At 52.4% G+C, this 15,875-nt stretch overlaps 1 protein-coding gene across 1 annotated transcript in view; it reads right to left on the bottom strand.

The window, feature by feature from the left end:
• LOC106591508 (vacuolar protein sorting-associated protein 13B) overlaps positions 1-15,875 on the bottom strand; it is a 250,288-nt gene that overhangs the window by 162,157 nt on the left and 72,256 nt on the right. Inside the window, exon 6 of the mRNA XM_045712606.1 lies at positions 5,047-5,214. Coding sequence (XP_045568562.1) covers positions 5,047-5,214 — 168 coding nt within the window. The remainder of the gene's footprint in view (positions 1-5,046; positions 5,215-15,875) is intronic.

The raw sequence follows: 15,875 nt of genomic DNA, 5'->3' as shown, positions 1-15,875 counted from the left end.
TGTCTCCCCCACTACCAGTCCAGGTTAACAGGTGTGTCTCCCCCACTACCAGTCCAGGTTAACAGGTGTGTCTCCCCCACTACCAGTCCAGGTTAACAGGTGTGTCTCCCCCACTACCAGTCCAGGTTAACAGGTGTGTCTCCCCCACTACCAGTCCAGGTTAACAGGTGTGTCTCCCCCACTACCAGTCCAGGTTAACAGGTGTGTCTCCCCCACTACCAGTCCAGGTTAACAGGTGTGTCTCCCCCACTACCAGTCCAGGTTAACAGGTGTGTCTCCCCCACTACCAGTCCAGGTTAACAGGTGTGTCTCCCCCACTACCAGTCCAGGTTAACAGGTGTGTCTCCCCCACTACCAGTCCAGGTTAACAGGTGTGTCTCCCCCACTACCAGTCCAGGTTAACAGGTGTGTCTCCCCCACTACCAGTCCAGGTTAACAGGTGTGTCTCCCCCACTACCAGTCCAGGTTAACAGGTGTGTCTCCCCCACTACCAGTCCAGGTTAACAGGTGTGTCTCCCCCACTACCAGTCCAGGTTAACAGGTGTGTCTCCCCCACTACCAGTCCAGGTTAACAGGTGTGTCTCCCCCACTACCAGTCCAGGTTAACAGGTGTGTCTCCCCCCACTACCAGTCCAGGTTAACAGGTGTGTCTCCCCCACTACCAGTCCAGGTTAACAGGTGTGTCTCCCCCACTACCAGTCCAGGTTAACAGGTGTGTCTCCCCCACTACCAGTCCAGGTTAACAGGTGTGTCTCCCCCACTACCAGTCCAGGTTAACAGGTGTGTCTCCCCCACTACCAGTCCAGGTTAACAGGTGTGTCCCCCCCACTACCAGTCCAGGTTAACAGGTGTGTCCCCCCACTACCAGTCCAGGTTAACAGGTGTGTCCCCCACTACCAGTCCAGGTTAACAGGTGTGTCCCCCACTACCAGTCCAGGTTAACAGGTGTGTCCCCACACTACCAGTCCAGGTTAACAGGTGTGTCCCCACACTACCAGTCCAGGTTAACAGGTGTGTCCCCACACTACCAGTCCAGGTTAACAGGTGTGTCCCCACACTACCAGTCCAGGTTAACAGGTGTGTCCCCACACTACCAGTCCAGGTTAACAGGTGTGTCCCCACACTACCAGTCCAGGTTAACAGGTGTGTCCCCACACTACCAGTCCAGGTTAACAGGTGTGTCCCCACACTACCAGTCCAGGTTAACAGGTGTGTCCCCACACTACCAGTCCAGGTTAACAGGTGTGTCCCCACACTACCAGTCCAGGTTAACAGGTGTGTCCCCACACTACCAGTCCAGGTTAACAGGTGTGTCCCCACACTACCAGTCCAGGTTAACAGGTGTGTCCCCACACTACCAGTCCAGGTTAACAGGTGTGTCCCCACACTACCAGTCCAGGTTAACAGGTGTGTCCCCACACTACCAGTCCAGGTTAACAGGTGTGTCCCCACACTACCAGTCCAGGTTAACAGGTGTGTCCCCACACTACCAGTCCAGGTTAACAGGTGTGTCCCCACACTACCAGTCCAGGTTAACAGGTGTGTCTCCCCCCACTACCAGTCCAGGTTAACAGGTGTGTCTCCCCCACTACCAGTCCAGGTTAACAGGTGTGTCCCGACACTACCAGTCCAGGTTAACAGGTGTGTCCCCACACTACCAGTCCAGGTTAACAGGTGTGTCTCCCCCACTACCAGTCCAGGTTAACAGGTGTGTCTCCCCCACTACCAGTCCAGGTTAACAGGTGTGTCTCCCCCACTACCAGTCCAGGTTAACAGGTGTGTCTCCCCCACTACCAGTCCAGGTTAACAGGTGTGTCTCCCCCCACTACCAGTCCAGGTTAACAGGTGTGTCCCGACACTACCAGTCCAGGTTAACAGGTGTGTCCCCACACTACCAGTCCAGGTTAACAGGTGTGTCTCCCCCACTACCAGTCCAGGTTAACAGGTGTGTCTCCCCCACTACCAGTCCAGGTTAACAGGTGTGTCTCCCCCACTACCAGTCCAGGTTAACAGGTGTGTCTCCCCCACTACCAGTCCAGGTTAACAGGTGTGTCTCCCCCACTACCAGTCCAGGTTAACAGGTGTGTCTCCCCCACTACCAGTCCAGGTTAACAGGTGTGTCTCCCCACTACCAGTCCAGGTTAACAGGTGTGTCTCCCCCACTACCAGTCCAGGTTAACAGGTGTGTCTCCCCCCACTACCAGTCCAGGTTAACAGGTGTGTCTCCCCCCACTACCAGTCCAGGTTAACAGGTGTGTCTCCCCCACTACCAGTCCAGGTTAACAGGTGTGTCTCCCCCCACTACCAGTCCAGGTTAACAGGTGTGTCTCCCCCACTACCAGTCCAGGTTAACAGGTGTGTCTCCCCCACTACCAGTCCAGGTTAACAGGTGTGTCTCCCCCACTACCAGTCCAGGTTAACAGGTGTGTCTCCCCCACTACCAGTCCAGGTTAACAGGTGTGTCTCCCCCACTACCAGTCCAGGTTAACAGGTGTGTCTCCCCCACTACCAGTCCAGGTTAACAGGTGTGTCTCCCCCACTACCAGTCCAGGTTAACAGGTGTGTCTCCCCCACTACCAGTCCAGGTTAACAGGTGTGTCTCCCCCACTACCAGTCCAGGTTAACAGGTGTGTCTCCCCCACTACCAGTCCAGGTTAACAGGTGTGTCTCCCCCACTACCAGTCCAGGTTAACAGGTGTGTCTCCCCCACTACCAGTCCAGGTTAACAGGTGTGTCTCCCCCACTACCAGTCCAGGTTAACAGGTGTGTCTCCCCCACTACCAGTCCAGGTTAACAGGTGTGTCTCCCCCACTACCAGTCCAGGTTAACAGGTGTGTCTCCCCCACTACCAGTCCAGGTTAACAGGTGTGTCTCCCCCACTACCAGTCCAGGTTAACAGGTGTGTCTCCCCCACTACCAGTCCAGGTTAACAGGTGTGTCTCCCCCACTACCAGTCCAGGTTAACAGGTGTGTCTCCCCCACTACCAGTCCAGGTTAACAGGTGTGTCTCCCCCACTACCAGTCCAGGTTAACAGGTGTGTCTCCCCCACTACCAGTCCAGGTTAACAGGTGTGTCTCCCCCACTACCAGTCCAGGTTAACAGGTGTGTCTCCCCCACTACCAGTCCAGGTTAACAGGTGTGTCTCCCCCACTACCAGTCCAGGTTAACAGGTGTGTCTCCCCCACTACCAGTCCAGGTTAACAGGTGTGTCTCCCCACTACCAGTCCAGGTTAACAGGTGTGTCCCCCACTACCAGTCCAGGTTAACAGGTGTGTCCCCACACTACCAGTCCAGGTTAACAGGTGTGTCCCCACACTACCAGTCCAGGTTAACAGGTGCCCCCCACTACCAGTCCAGGTTAACAGGTGCCCCCCCACTACCAGTCCAGGTTAACAGGTGCCCCCCCACTACCAGTCCAGGTTAACAGGTGTGTCCCCACACTACCAGTCCAGGTTAACAGGTGTGTCCCCACACTACCAGTCCAGGTTAACAGGTGTGTCCCCACACTACCAGTCCAGGTTAACAGGTGTGTCCCCACACTACCAGTCCAGGTTAACAGGTGTGTCCCCACACTACCAGTCCAGGTTAACAGGTGTGTCCCCACACTACCAGTCCAGGTTAACAGGTGTGTCCCCACACTACCAGTCCAGGTTAACAGGTGTGTCCCCACACTACCAGTCCAGGTTAACAGGTGTGTCCCCACACTACCAGTCCAGGTTAACAGGTGTGTCCCCACACTACCAGTCCAGGTTAACAGGTGTGTCCCCACACTACCAGTCCAGGTTAACAGGTGTGTGTCCAGGTTAACAGGTGTGTGTCCAGGTTAACAGGTGTGTGTCCAGGTTAACAGGTGTGTGTCCAGATTAACAGGTGTGTGTCCAGATTAACAGGTAACAGGTGTGTGTCCAGGTTAACAGGTGTGTGTCCAGGTTAACAGGTGTGTGTCCAGGTTAACAGGTGTGCGTCCAGGTTAACATGTGTGTGTCCAGGTTAACAGGTGTGTGTCTACTACCAGTCCAGGTTAACAGGTGTGCGCCCAGGTTAACAGGTGTGCGTCCAGGTTAACAGGTGTGCGTCCAGGTTAACAGGTGTGCGTCCAGGTTAACAGGTGTGTGTGTCCAGGTTAACAGGTGTGTGTGTCCAGGTTAACAGGTGTGTGTGTCCAGGTTAACAGGTGTGTGTCCAGGTTAACAGGTGTGTGTCCAGGTTAACAGGTGTGTGTCCAGGTTAACAGGTGTGTGTGCAGATTAACAGGTAACAGGTGTGTGTCCAGGTTAACAGGTGTGTGTCCAGGTTAACAGGTGTGTGTGCAGATTAACAGGTAACAGGTGTGTGTCCAGGTTAACAGGTGTGTGTCCAGGTTAACAGGTGTGCGTCCAGGTTAACAGGTGTGCGGCCAGGTTAACAGGTGTGTGTCCAGGTTAACAGGTGTGCGTCCAGGTTAACAGGTGTGCGTCCAGGTTAACACGTGTGTGTCCAGGTTAACAGGTGTGTGTCCAGGTTAACAGGTGTGCGTCCAGGTTAACAGGTGTGTGTGCAGATTAACAGGTAACAGGTGTGTGTCCAGGTTAACAGGTGTGTGTCCAGGTTAACAGGTGTGTGTCCAGGTTAACAGGTGTGTGTCCAGGTTAACAGGTGTGCGTCCAGGTTAACAGGTGTGTGTGTCCAGGTTAACAGGTGTGTGTGTCCAGGTTAACAGGTGTGTGCGTCCAGGTTAACAGGTGTGTGCGTCCAGGTTAACAGGTGTGCGTCCAGGTTAACAGGTGTGTGTGTCCAGGTTAACAGGTGTGTGTGTCCAGGTTAACAGGTGTGCGTCCAGGTTAACAGGTGTGTGTGTCCAGGTTAACAGGTGTGTGTCCAGGTTAACAGGTGTGCGTCCAGGTTAACAGGTGTGTGTGTCCAGGTTAACAGGTGTGTGTCCAGGTTAACAGGTGTGCGTCCAGGTTAACAGGTGTGTGTGTGGTGTGTGTGTCCAGGTTAACAGGTGTGCGTCCAGGTTAACAGGTGTGTGTCCAGGTTAACAGGTGTGTGTGCAGACAGCTGACCTGTGATGTCCATGAAGGCTCGGTCCCAGAACTCGTGGACGGTGTAACTCTCAGCACAGGTGATGTTGACAGACAGGACGATGTCATCCTCCACGTACTTCAGGATCAGGTTATTCACCACGATGTTGACGTTGTTGATCACCCGACGGATCAGACTCTGGACGTAGCCTGGAGGACGGACACACACACACACACACACACACACACACACACACACACACACACACACACATTAATTTAGTGTTAATACCCAGTGAAACAGAGACAAGTAATTCAGAGCTTCCTTAAAGTGGCTGAGAGCCCCTCTCCTCCCCTCTCCTCTCTAACCCCTCTCCTCTCCTCTCCTCTCCTCTCTAACCCCTCTCCTCTCCTCTCCTCTCTAACCCTCTCCTCTCCTCTCTAACCCTCTCCTCTCTAACCCTCTCCTCTCCTCTCTAACCCTCTCCTCTCCTCTCTAACCCTCTCCTCTCTAACCCTCTCCTCTCTAACCCTAACCCTCTCCTCTCCTCTCTAACCCCTCTCCTCTCTAACCCCTCTCCTCTCTAACCCCTCTCCTCTCCTCTCTAACCCCTCTCCTCTCCTCTCTAACCCTCTCCTCTCCTCTCTAACCCCTCTCCTCTCCTCTCTAACCCTCTCCTCTCCTCTCTAACCCTCTCCTCTCTAACCCTAACCCTCTCCTCTCTAACCCTCTCCTCTCCTCTCTAACCCTCTCCTCTCCTCTCTAACCCTCTCCTCTCTAACCCTAACCCTCTCCTCTCCTCTCTAACCCCTCTCCTCTCTAACCCCTCTCCTCTCCTCTCTAACCCCTCTCCTCTCTAACCCCTCTCCTCTCCTCTCTAACCCCTCTCCTCTCTAACCCTCTCCTCTCCTCTCTAACCCCTCTCCTCTCCTCTCTAACCCCTCTCCTCTCCTCTCTAACCCTCTCCTCTCCTCTCTAACCCTCTCCTCTCTAACCCTCTCCTCCCTAACCCTAACCCTCTCCTCTCTAACCCTCTCCTCTCCTCTCTAACCCTCTCCACTCTAACCCTCTCCTCTCTAACCCTAACCCTCTCCTCTCCTCTCTAACCCCTCTCCTCCCTAACCCTCTCCTCCCTAACCCTAACCCTCTCCTCTCTAACCCTAACCCTCTCCTCTCTAACCCTCTCCTCTCTAACCCTAACCTCTCCTCTCTAACCTAACCTCTCCTCTCTAACCCTAACCTCTCCAACCCTAACCCTCTCCTCTCTAACCATAACCCCTCTCCTCCCTAACCCTAACCCTCTCCTCTCCTCTCTAACCATCTCCTCTCTAACCCTCTCCTCTCTAACCCTAACCCCTCTCCTCCCTAACCCTAACCCCTCTCCTCTCTAACCCTCTCCTCTCTAACCCTCTCCTCTCTAACCCTAACCCCTCTCCTCCCTAACCCTAACCCCTCTCCTCTCCTCTCTAACCCTCTCCTCTCTAACCCTCTCCTCTCTAACCCTCTCCTCTCTAACCCTAACCCTCTCCTCTCTAACCCTCTCCTCTCCTCTCTAACCCTCTCCTCTCCTCTCTAACCCTAACCTCTCCTCTCTAACCCTCTCCTCTCTAACCCTCTCCTCTCTAACCCTAACCCTCTCCTCTCTAACCCTCTCCTCTCTAACCCTCTCCTCTCCTCTCTAACCCTAACCTCTCCTCTCCTCTCTAACCTAACCTCTCCTCTCTAACCCTAACCTCTCCTCTCTAACCCTAACCTCTCCTCTGCTCTCTAACCCTAACCTCTCCTCTCTAACCCTCTCCTCTCTAACCCTAACCCTCTCCTCTCTAACCCTAACCCTCTCCTCTCTAACCCTAACCTCTCCTCTCTAACCCTAACCTCTCCTCTCTAACCCTAACCCTCTCCTCTCTAACCCTAACCCTCTCCTCTCTAACCCTAACCCTCTCCTCTCTAACCCTAACCCTCTCCTCTCTAACCCTCTCCTCTCTAACCCTAACCTCTCCTCTCTAACCCTAACCTCTCCTCTCCTCTCTAACCCTAACCTCTCCTCTCTAACCCTAACCCTCTCCACTCTAACCCTAACCCTCTCCTCTCTAACCCTAACCCTCTCCTCTCTAACCCTAACCCTCTCCTCTCTAACCCTAACCCTCTCCCCTCTAACCCTAACCCTCTCCTCTCTAACCCTAACCCTCTCCACTCTAACCCTAACCCTCTCCTCTCTAACCCTCTCCTCTAACCCTAACCCTCTCCTCTCTAACCCTTTCCTCTCTAACCCTCTCCTCCCTAACCCTAACCCTCTCCTCTCTAAACCTCTCCTCTCCTCTCTAACCCTCTCCTCTCTAAACCTCACCTCTCCTCTCTAAACCTCACCTCTCCTCTCTAAACCTCACCTCTCTTCTCCAACCCTAACCTCTCCTCTCCTCCCTAACCCTCTCCTCCCTAACCCTCTCCTCCCTAACCCTCTCCTCTCTAACCCTCTCCTCTCTAACCCTCTCCTCTCTAACCCTATCCTCTCTAACCCTCTCCTCTCTAACCCTAACCTCTCCTCTCTAACCCTAACCTCTCCTCTCTAACCTCTCCTCTCTAACCCTCTCCTCTCTAACCCTAACCTCTCCTCTCTAACCCTAACCTCTCCTCTCCTCTCTAACCCTAACCTCTCCTCTCTAACCCTAACCTCTCCTCTCTAACCCTCTCCTCCCTAACCCCTAACCTCTCCTCTCTAACCCTAACCTCTCCTCTCTAACCATAACCTCTCCTCTCTAACCCTAACCTCTCCTCTCTAACCCTAACCTCTCCTCTCCTCTCTAACCCTAACCTCTCCTCTCCTCTCTAACCCTAACCTCTCCTCTCCTCTCTAACCCTAACCTCTCCTCTCCTCTCTAACCCTAACCTCTCCTCTCCTCTCTAACCCTAACCTCTCCTCTCCTCTCTAACCCTAACCTCTCCTCTCCTCTCTAACCCTAACCTCTCCTCTCCTCTCTAACCCTAACCTCTCAGCTCAGAGGCTGACATGTTATTTATTGCCACAGCGAATCCCTAGGACATGAGCAGTTAAATTAGCTAAATATCCAGGAGAAAACATTGTTGCTCCAGTCGAGCTCCACAAATCAGAGACACACAGACACCAGGTCCACCTCCCCACCTCGTACATATTACCATGAGAGAGAGAGAGAGAGAGAGAGAGAGAGAGAGAGAGAGAGAGAGACACAGAGAGAGAGACACAGAGAGAGAGACACAGAGAGAGAGACACAGAGAGAGAGACACAGAGAGAGAGACAGAGACACAGAGAGAGAGACAGAGACACAGAGAGAGAGACAGAGACACAGAGAGAGAGACCGACACAGAGAGAGAGAGACCGACACAGAGAGAGAGAGACCGACACAGAGAGAGAGAGACCGACACAGAGAGAGAGAGAGAGACAGAGACACAGAGAGAGAGAGACAGAGACACAGAGAGAGAGAGACAGAGACACAGAGAGAGAGAGACAGAGACACAGAGAGAGAGAGACAGAGACACAGAGAGAGAGAGACAGAGACACAGAGAGAGAGAGACAGAGACACAGAGAGAGACAGAGAGAGAGAGAGAGAGAGAGAGACACAGAGAGAGAGACACAGAGAGAGAGACACAGAGAGAGAGACACAGAGAGAGAGACAGAGACACAGAGAGAGAGACAGAGACACAGAGAGAGAGACAGACACACAGAGAGAGAGACCGACACACAGAGAGAGAGAGCAGAGACACAGAGAGAGAGAGAGAGAGAGACAGAGACACAGAGAGAGAGAGACAGAGACACAGAGAGAGAGACACAGAGAGAGAGACAGAGACACAGAGAGAGAGACAGAGACACAGAGAGAGAGACACAGAGAGACCGACACACAGAGAGAGAGACAGAGACACAGAGAGAGAGAGACAGAGACACAGAGAGAGAGAGACAGAGACACAGAGAGAGAGAGACAGAGACACAGAGAGAGAGAGACAGAGACACAGAGAGAGACAGAGAGAGAGAGAGAGAGAGAGAGAGAGAGAGCAGTTCTCCATGTGAGGAGTGAGTGTATCTGGGGGAACCAGAGGTATCAGTACTGGACTAACATCTCACCATGTCAACAACAGGAGGAGCAACATGAATGGTGAGGTCATTACTCAACACAGTAACCAAGCAGGTCAAATACAACAGACATGGGAGATGACCAGAAAATATTACAAATATACAGTAATAAATACTCTGAACCACAGTCACTCTGAGTCCAACATATAAACCTTTAATGCTTATTCCTCATTGTCCAAGCTCAATGTTAGTCTTCCTGTTTCTACCATGTCTCTGTTAGGCTGATCCTGAACCAGGCTTTAATACTGGACTCCTTGGTTAACCATGTCTCTGTAAGGCTGATCCTGAACCAGGCTTTAATACTGGACTCCTTGGTTAACCATGTCTCTGTAAGGCTGATCCTGAACCAGGCTTTAATACTGGACTCCTTGGTTAACCATGTCTCTGTAAGGCTGATCCTGAACCAGGCTTTAATACTGGACTCCTTGGTTAACCATGTCTCTGTAAGGCTGATCCTGAACCAGGCTTTAATACTGGACTCCTTGGTTAACCATGTCTCTGTAAGGCTGATCCTGAACCAGGCTTTAATACTGGACTCCTTGGTTAACCATGTCTCTGTTAGGCTGATCCTGAACCAGGCTTTAATACTGGACTCCTTGGTTAACCATGTCTCTGTAAGGCTGATCCTGAACCAGGCTTTAATACTGGACTCCTTGGTTAACCATGTCTCTGTAAGGCTGATCCTGAACCAGGCTTTAATACTGGACTCCTTGGTTAACCATGTCTCTGTAAGGCTGATCCTGAACCAGGCTTTAATACTGGACTCCTTGGTTAACCATGTCTCTGTAAGGCTGATCCTGAACCAGGCTTTAATACTGGACTCCTTGGTTAACCATGTCTCTGTAAGGCTGATCCTGAACCAGGCTTTAATACTGGACTCCTTGGTTAACCATGTCTCTGTAAGGCTGATCCTGAACCAGGCTTTAATACTGGACTCCTTGGTTAACCATGTCTCTGTAAGGCTGATCCTGAACCAGGCTTTAATACTGGACTCCTTGGTTAACCATGTCTCTGTAAGGCTGATCCTGAACCAGGCTTTAATACTGGACTCCTTGGTTAACCATGTCTCTGTAAGGCTGATCCTGAACCAGGCTTTAATACTGGACTCCTTGGTTAACCATGTCTCTGTAAGGCTGATCCTGAACCAGGCTTTAATACTGGACTCCTTGGTTAACCATGTCTCTGTAAGGCTGATCCTGAACCAGGCTTTAATACTGGACTCCTTGGTTAACCATGTCTCTGTAAGGCTGATCCTGAACCAGGCTTTAATACTGGACTCCTTGGTTAACCATGTCTCTGTAAGGCTGATCCTGAACCAGGCTTTAATACTGGACTCCTTGGTTAACCATGTCTCTGTAAGGCTGATCCTGAACCAGGCTTTAATACTGGACTCCTTGGTTAACCATGTCTCTGTAAGGCTGATCCTGAACCAGGCTTTAATACTGGACTCCTTGGTTAACCATGTCTCTGTAAGGCTGATCCTGAACCAGGCTTTAATACTGGACTCCTTGGTTAACCATGTCTCTGTAAGGCTGATCCTGAACCAGGCTTTAATACTGGACTCCTTGGTTAACCATGTCTCTGTAAGGCTGATCCTGAACCAGGCTTTAATACTGGACTCCTTGGTTAACCATGTCTCTGTAAGGCTGATCCTGAACCAGGCTTTAATACTGGACTCCTTGGTTAACCATGTCTCTGTAAGGCTGATCCTGAACCAGGCTTTAATACTGGACTCCTTGGTTAACCATGTCTCTGTAAGGCTGATCCTGAACCAGGCTTTAATACTGGACTCCTTGGTTAACCATGTCTCTGTAAGGCTGATCCTGAACCAGGCTTTAATACTGGACTCCTTGGTTAACCATGTCTCTGTAAGGCTGATCCTGAACCAGGCTTTAATACTGGACTCCTTGGTTAACCATGTCTCTGTAAGGCTGATCCTGAACCAGGCTTTAATACTGGACTCCTTGGTTAACCATGTCTCTGTAAGGCTGATCCTGAACCAGGCTTTAATACTGGACTCCTTGGTTAACCATGTCTCTGTAAGGCTGATCCTGAACCAGGCTTTAATACTGGACTCCTTGGTTAACCATGTCTCTGTAAGGCTGATCCTGAACCAGGCTTTAATACTGGACTCCTTGGTTAACCATGTCTCTGTAAGGCTGATCCTGAACCAGGCTTTAATACTGGACTCCTTGGTTAACCATGTCTCTGTAAGGCTGATCCTGAACCAGGCTTTAATACTGGACTCCTTGGTTAACCATGTCTCTGTAAGGCTGATCCTGAACCAGGCTTTAATACTGGACTCCTTGGTTAACCATGTCTCTGTAAGGCTGATCCTGAACCAGGCTTTAATACTGGACTCCTTGGTTAACCATGTCTCTGTAAGGCTGATCCTGAACCAGGCTTTAATACTGGACTCCTTGGTTAACAATGTCTCTGTAAGGCTGATCCTGAACCAGGCTTTAATACTGGACTCCTTGGTTAACCATGTCTCTGTAAGGCTGATCCTGAACCAGGCTTTAATACTGGACTCCTTGGTTAACCATGTCTCTGTAAGGCTGATCCTGAACCAGGCTTTAATACTGGACTCCTTGGTTAACCATGTCTCTGTAAGGCTGATCCTGAACCAGGCTTTAATACTGGACTCCTTGGTTAACCATGTCTCTGTAAGGCTGATCCTGAACCAGGCTTTAATACTGGACTCCTTGGTTAACCATGTCTCTGTTAGGCTGATCCTGAACCAGGCTTTAATACTGGACTCCTTGGTTAACCATGTCTCTGTAAGGCTGATCCTGAACCAGGCTTTAATACTGGACTCCTTGGTTAACCATGTCTCTGTAAGGCTGATCCTGAACCAGGCTTTAATACTGGACTCCTTGGTTAAAATAGTGTTCATGAATAGAAGGATTGTTCTGCTATTTTCACACTACCAAAATACACATGTACAAAGTTATGTGGTGTGTGTGTGTGTGTGGTGTGTGGTGTGTGGGGTGTGGTGTGTGGGTGTGTGTGTGGTGTGTGGTGTGTGTGTGGTGTGTGTGTGGTGTGTGGTGTGGTGTGTGGTGTGGTGTGTGTGTGTGGTGTGTGGTGTGTGGGGTCAGAAGGTTCCTGTAACACCTGCAGGTGTAGGGCTCTGAGCTCTGAGGGGTGGAGGGATGGAGGGTGTAGGGCTCTGAGCTCTGAGGGGTGGAGGGATGGAGGGTGTAGGGCTCTGAGCTCTGAGGGGTGGAGGGATGGAGGGTGTAGGGCTCTGAGCTCTGAGGGGTGGAGGGATGGAGGGTGTAGGGCTCTGAGCTCTGAGGGGTGGAGGGATGGAGGGTGTAGGGCTCTGAGCTCTGAGGGGTGGAGGGATGGAGGGTGTAGGGCTCTGAGCTCTGAGGGGTGGAGGGATGGAGGGTGTAGGGCTCTGAGCTCTGAGGGGTGGAGGGATGGAGGGTGTAGGGCTCTGAGCTCTGAGGGGTGGAGGGATGGAGGGTGTAGGGCTCTGAGCTCTGAGGGGTGGAGGGATGGAGGGTGTAGGGCTCTGAGCTCTGAGGGGTGGAGGGATGGAGGGTGTAGGGCTCTGAGCTCTGAGGGGTGGAGGGATGGAGGGTGTAGGGCTCTGAGCTCTGAGGGGTGGAGGGATGGAGGGTGTAGGGCTCTGAGCTCTGAGGGGTGGAGGGATGGAGGGTGTAGGGCTCTGAGCTCTGAGGGGTGGAGGGATGGAGGGTGTAGGGCTCTGAGCTCTGAGGGGTGGAGGGATGGAGGGTGTAGGGCTCTGAGCTCTGAGGGGTGGAGGGATGGAGGGTGTAGGGCTCTGAGCTCTGAGGGGTGGAGGGATGGAGGGTGTAGGGCTCTGAGCTCTGAGGGGTGGAGGGTGTAGGGCTCTGAGCTCTGAGGGGTGGAGGGATGGAGGGTGTAGGGCTCTGAGCTCTGAGGGGTGGAGGGATGGAGGGTGTAGGGCTCTGAGCTCTGAGGGGTGGAGGGATGGAGGGTGTAGGGCTCTGAGCTCTGAGGGGTGGAGGGATGGAGGGTGTAGGGCTCTGAGCTCTGAGGGGTGGAGGGATGGAGGGTGTAGGGCTCTGAGCTCTGAGGGGTGGAGGGATGGAGGGTGTAGGGCTCTGAGCTCTGAGGGGTGGAGGGATGGAGGGTGTAGGGCTCTGAGCTCTGAGGGGTGGAGGGATGGAGGGTGTAGGGCTCTGAGCTCTGAGGGGTGGAGGGATGGAGGGTGTAGGGCTCTGAGCTCTGAGGGGTGGAGGGTGTAGGGCTCTGAGCTCTGAGGGGTGGAGGGATGGAGGGTGTAGGGCTCTGAGCTCTGAGGGGTGGAGGGATGGAGGGTGTAGGGCTCTGAGCTCTGAGGGGTGGAGGGATGGAGGGTGTAGGGCTCTGAGCTCTGAGCCTCCTGCTATTCCCCCTCTGGATCTAATTTACCTGTTTCACCGCCAACCGAGGCCCCCTACCCACTGCCCCCTACCCACTATCCCCTACCCCCTGCCCACTACCCCCTACCCACTATCCCCTACCCCTACCCACTACCCACTATCCCCTACCCACTATCCCCTACCCACTACCCACTGCCCCCTACCCACTATCCCCTACCCACTACCCACTGCCCCCTACCCCCTGCCCACTACCCCTGCCCACTACCCCCTACCCCCTACCCACTACCCACTGCCCCCTACCCACTATCCCCTACCCACTATCCCCTACCCACTACCCACTGCCCCCCTACCCACTATCCCCTACCCACTACCCACTGCCCCCCTACCCCTACCCACTACCCACTGCCCACTGCCCCCCTACCCACTGCCCCCTGCCCCTGCCCACTGCCCCCTGCCCACTACCCCCTGCCCACTGCCCACTACCCACTGCCCACTGCCAACTGCCCGGCCAGAGCCCTACAACCCTCCACCCCTCAGCACTCCACCCCTCAACCCTCCACCCCTCAGCACTCCACCCCTCAGCACTCCACCCCTCAGCACTCCACCCCTCCACCCACCCGCCCCTCCACCCCTCCGCCCCTCCATCCTTCCACCCCTCCGCCCCTCCGCCCCTCCACCCCTCCGCCCCTCCGCCCCTCCGCCCCTCCACCCCGCTCTGTGAGCCATCGTGCAGCTCGAAACTTCTGTAAACAATTGACACAGCCAGCACCTGTGCCTCAGCCCACAGGGAGGAAGCCCCAAACGACTGGGAAAACCAAACCTTTACAGCCCCGAGTCAAGTAGTCTCCTCCGTGGAATACAGGAAATACTACTTTATATGAGCTCAGCAACACAGTCCCGAGTCAAGTAGTCTCCTCCGTGGAATACAGGAAATACTACTTTATATGAGCTCAGCAACACAGCCCCGAGTCAAGTAGTCTCCTCCGTGGAATACAGGAAATACTACTTTATATGAGCTCAGCAACACAGCCCCGAGTCAAGTAGTCTCCTCCATGGAATACAGGAAATACTACTTTATATGAGCTCAGCAACACAGCCCCAAGTCAAGTAGTCTCCTCCGTGGAATACAGGAAATACTACTTTATATGAGCTCAGCAACACAGCCCCGAGTCAAGTAGTCTCCTCCGTGTAATACAGGAAATACTACTTTATATGAGCTCAGCAACACAGCCCCAAGTCAAGTAGTCTCCTACATGGAATACAGGAAATACTACTTTATATGAGCTCAGCAACACAGCCCCAAGTCAAGTAGTCTCCTCCGTGGAATACAGGAAATACTACTTTATATGAGCTCAGCAACACAGCCCCGAGTCAAGTAGTCTCCTCCGTGGAATACAGGAAATACTATCACCATCTGAATGGTTATGGGTCTGAATGGTTATGGGTCTGAAAGTCACTGAGCTCTTCAGTAAGGCCCATTCTACTGCCGACGTTTGTCTATGGAGATTGCATGGCTGTGTGCTTGATTTTATACACCTGTCAGAAACGGGCAGTGGCTGAACTAGCCGAATCCACTCGTTTGAAGGGGTGTCCACATACTTTTGTATATATAGTGTATGTAGACCTTGTTAAAACAGAAAAGCATGGCTACTGTTGAACAGGTCCGGTCTAACACAACAACACACTGTATCCTATAAATCACACAATTATAAATCCCCATGTACATGTCCAACTGAGAGTGATGTATTGTCCTCCAGCTGCAGCAGTGGGTTGTGGTACAGCATGGAGGTTCTCCAGATGGGTTCCTCAACACTGTAAAAGCTGTAGTTTACAGCCTGGCTGGCCAACAGCTACACCGTTGATATAATCCTGAGATTTTTTTTTCTACAATTTAATTACAGATTAGAGGTTTACAACGACTCTCACTCTCCATTCCTCAGCTCCTAGCGACTCACTGCTCTACTGGACTGGGATACGTCCCAAAAGGCTCCCTATTACCTATATAGCGCACTATTTTGGACCAGAGCCTTATGAAGCCCAGATGTCATCAAAGTGTGCAACAGGACAGTGTACTGTCTTCACTCTTGTTGTTTTTATTAAATCGTTTTAATTAAATCGTTTAAAAGAAAATTATAGCTACAGTTTGTTTTGCTAGGGATTCCACGACGCGTTCAGCCTTCACGGCTCGGACCGCAAGTCTCCCAGATTCCTGTTAAGTTGCAGATAGTTGCTAGCCATCATGAAAACGGATCAGGCTAACGCTAGCAGTGCGAGCCATCATGAAAACGGATCAGGCTAACGCTAGCAATGCTAGCCGTCATGAAAACGGATCAGGCTAACGCTAGCAGTGCTAGCCGTCATGAAAACGGATCAGGCTAATGCTAGCAATGCTAGCCGTCATGAAAAC

This window comes from Salmo salar, unplaced genomic scaffold (genome assembly GCF_905237065.1).
Source record: "Salmo salar unplaced genomic scaffold, Ssal_v3.1, whole genome shotgun sequence".
NCBI lineage: Eukaryota > Metazoa > Chordata > Actinopteri > Salmoniformes > Salmonidae > Salmo > Salmo salar.
The sequence above is the reverse complement of the archived record's forward strand: the minus strand, read 5'-3'. Positions and strand labels throughout refer to the sequence as shown.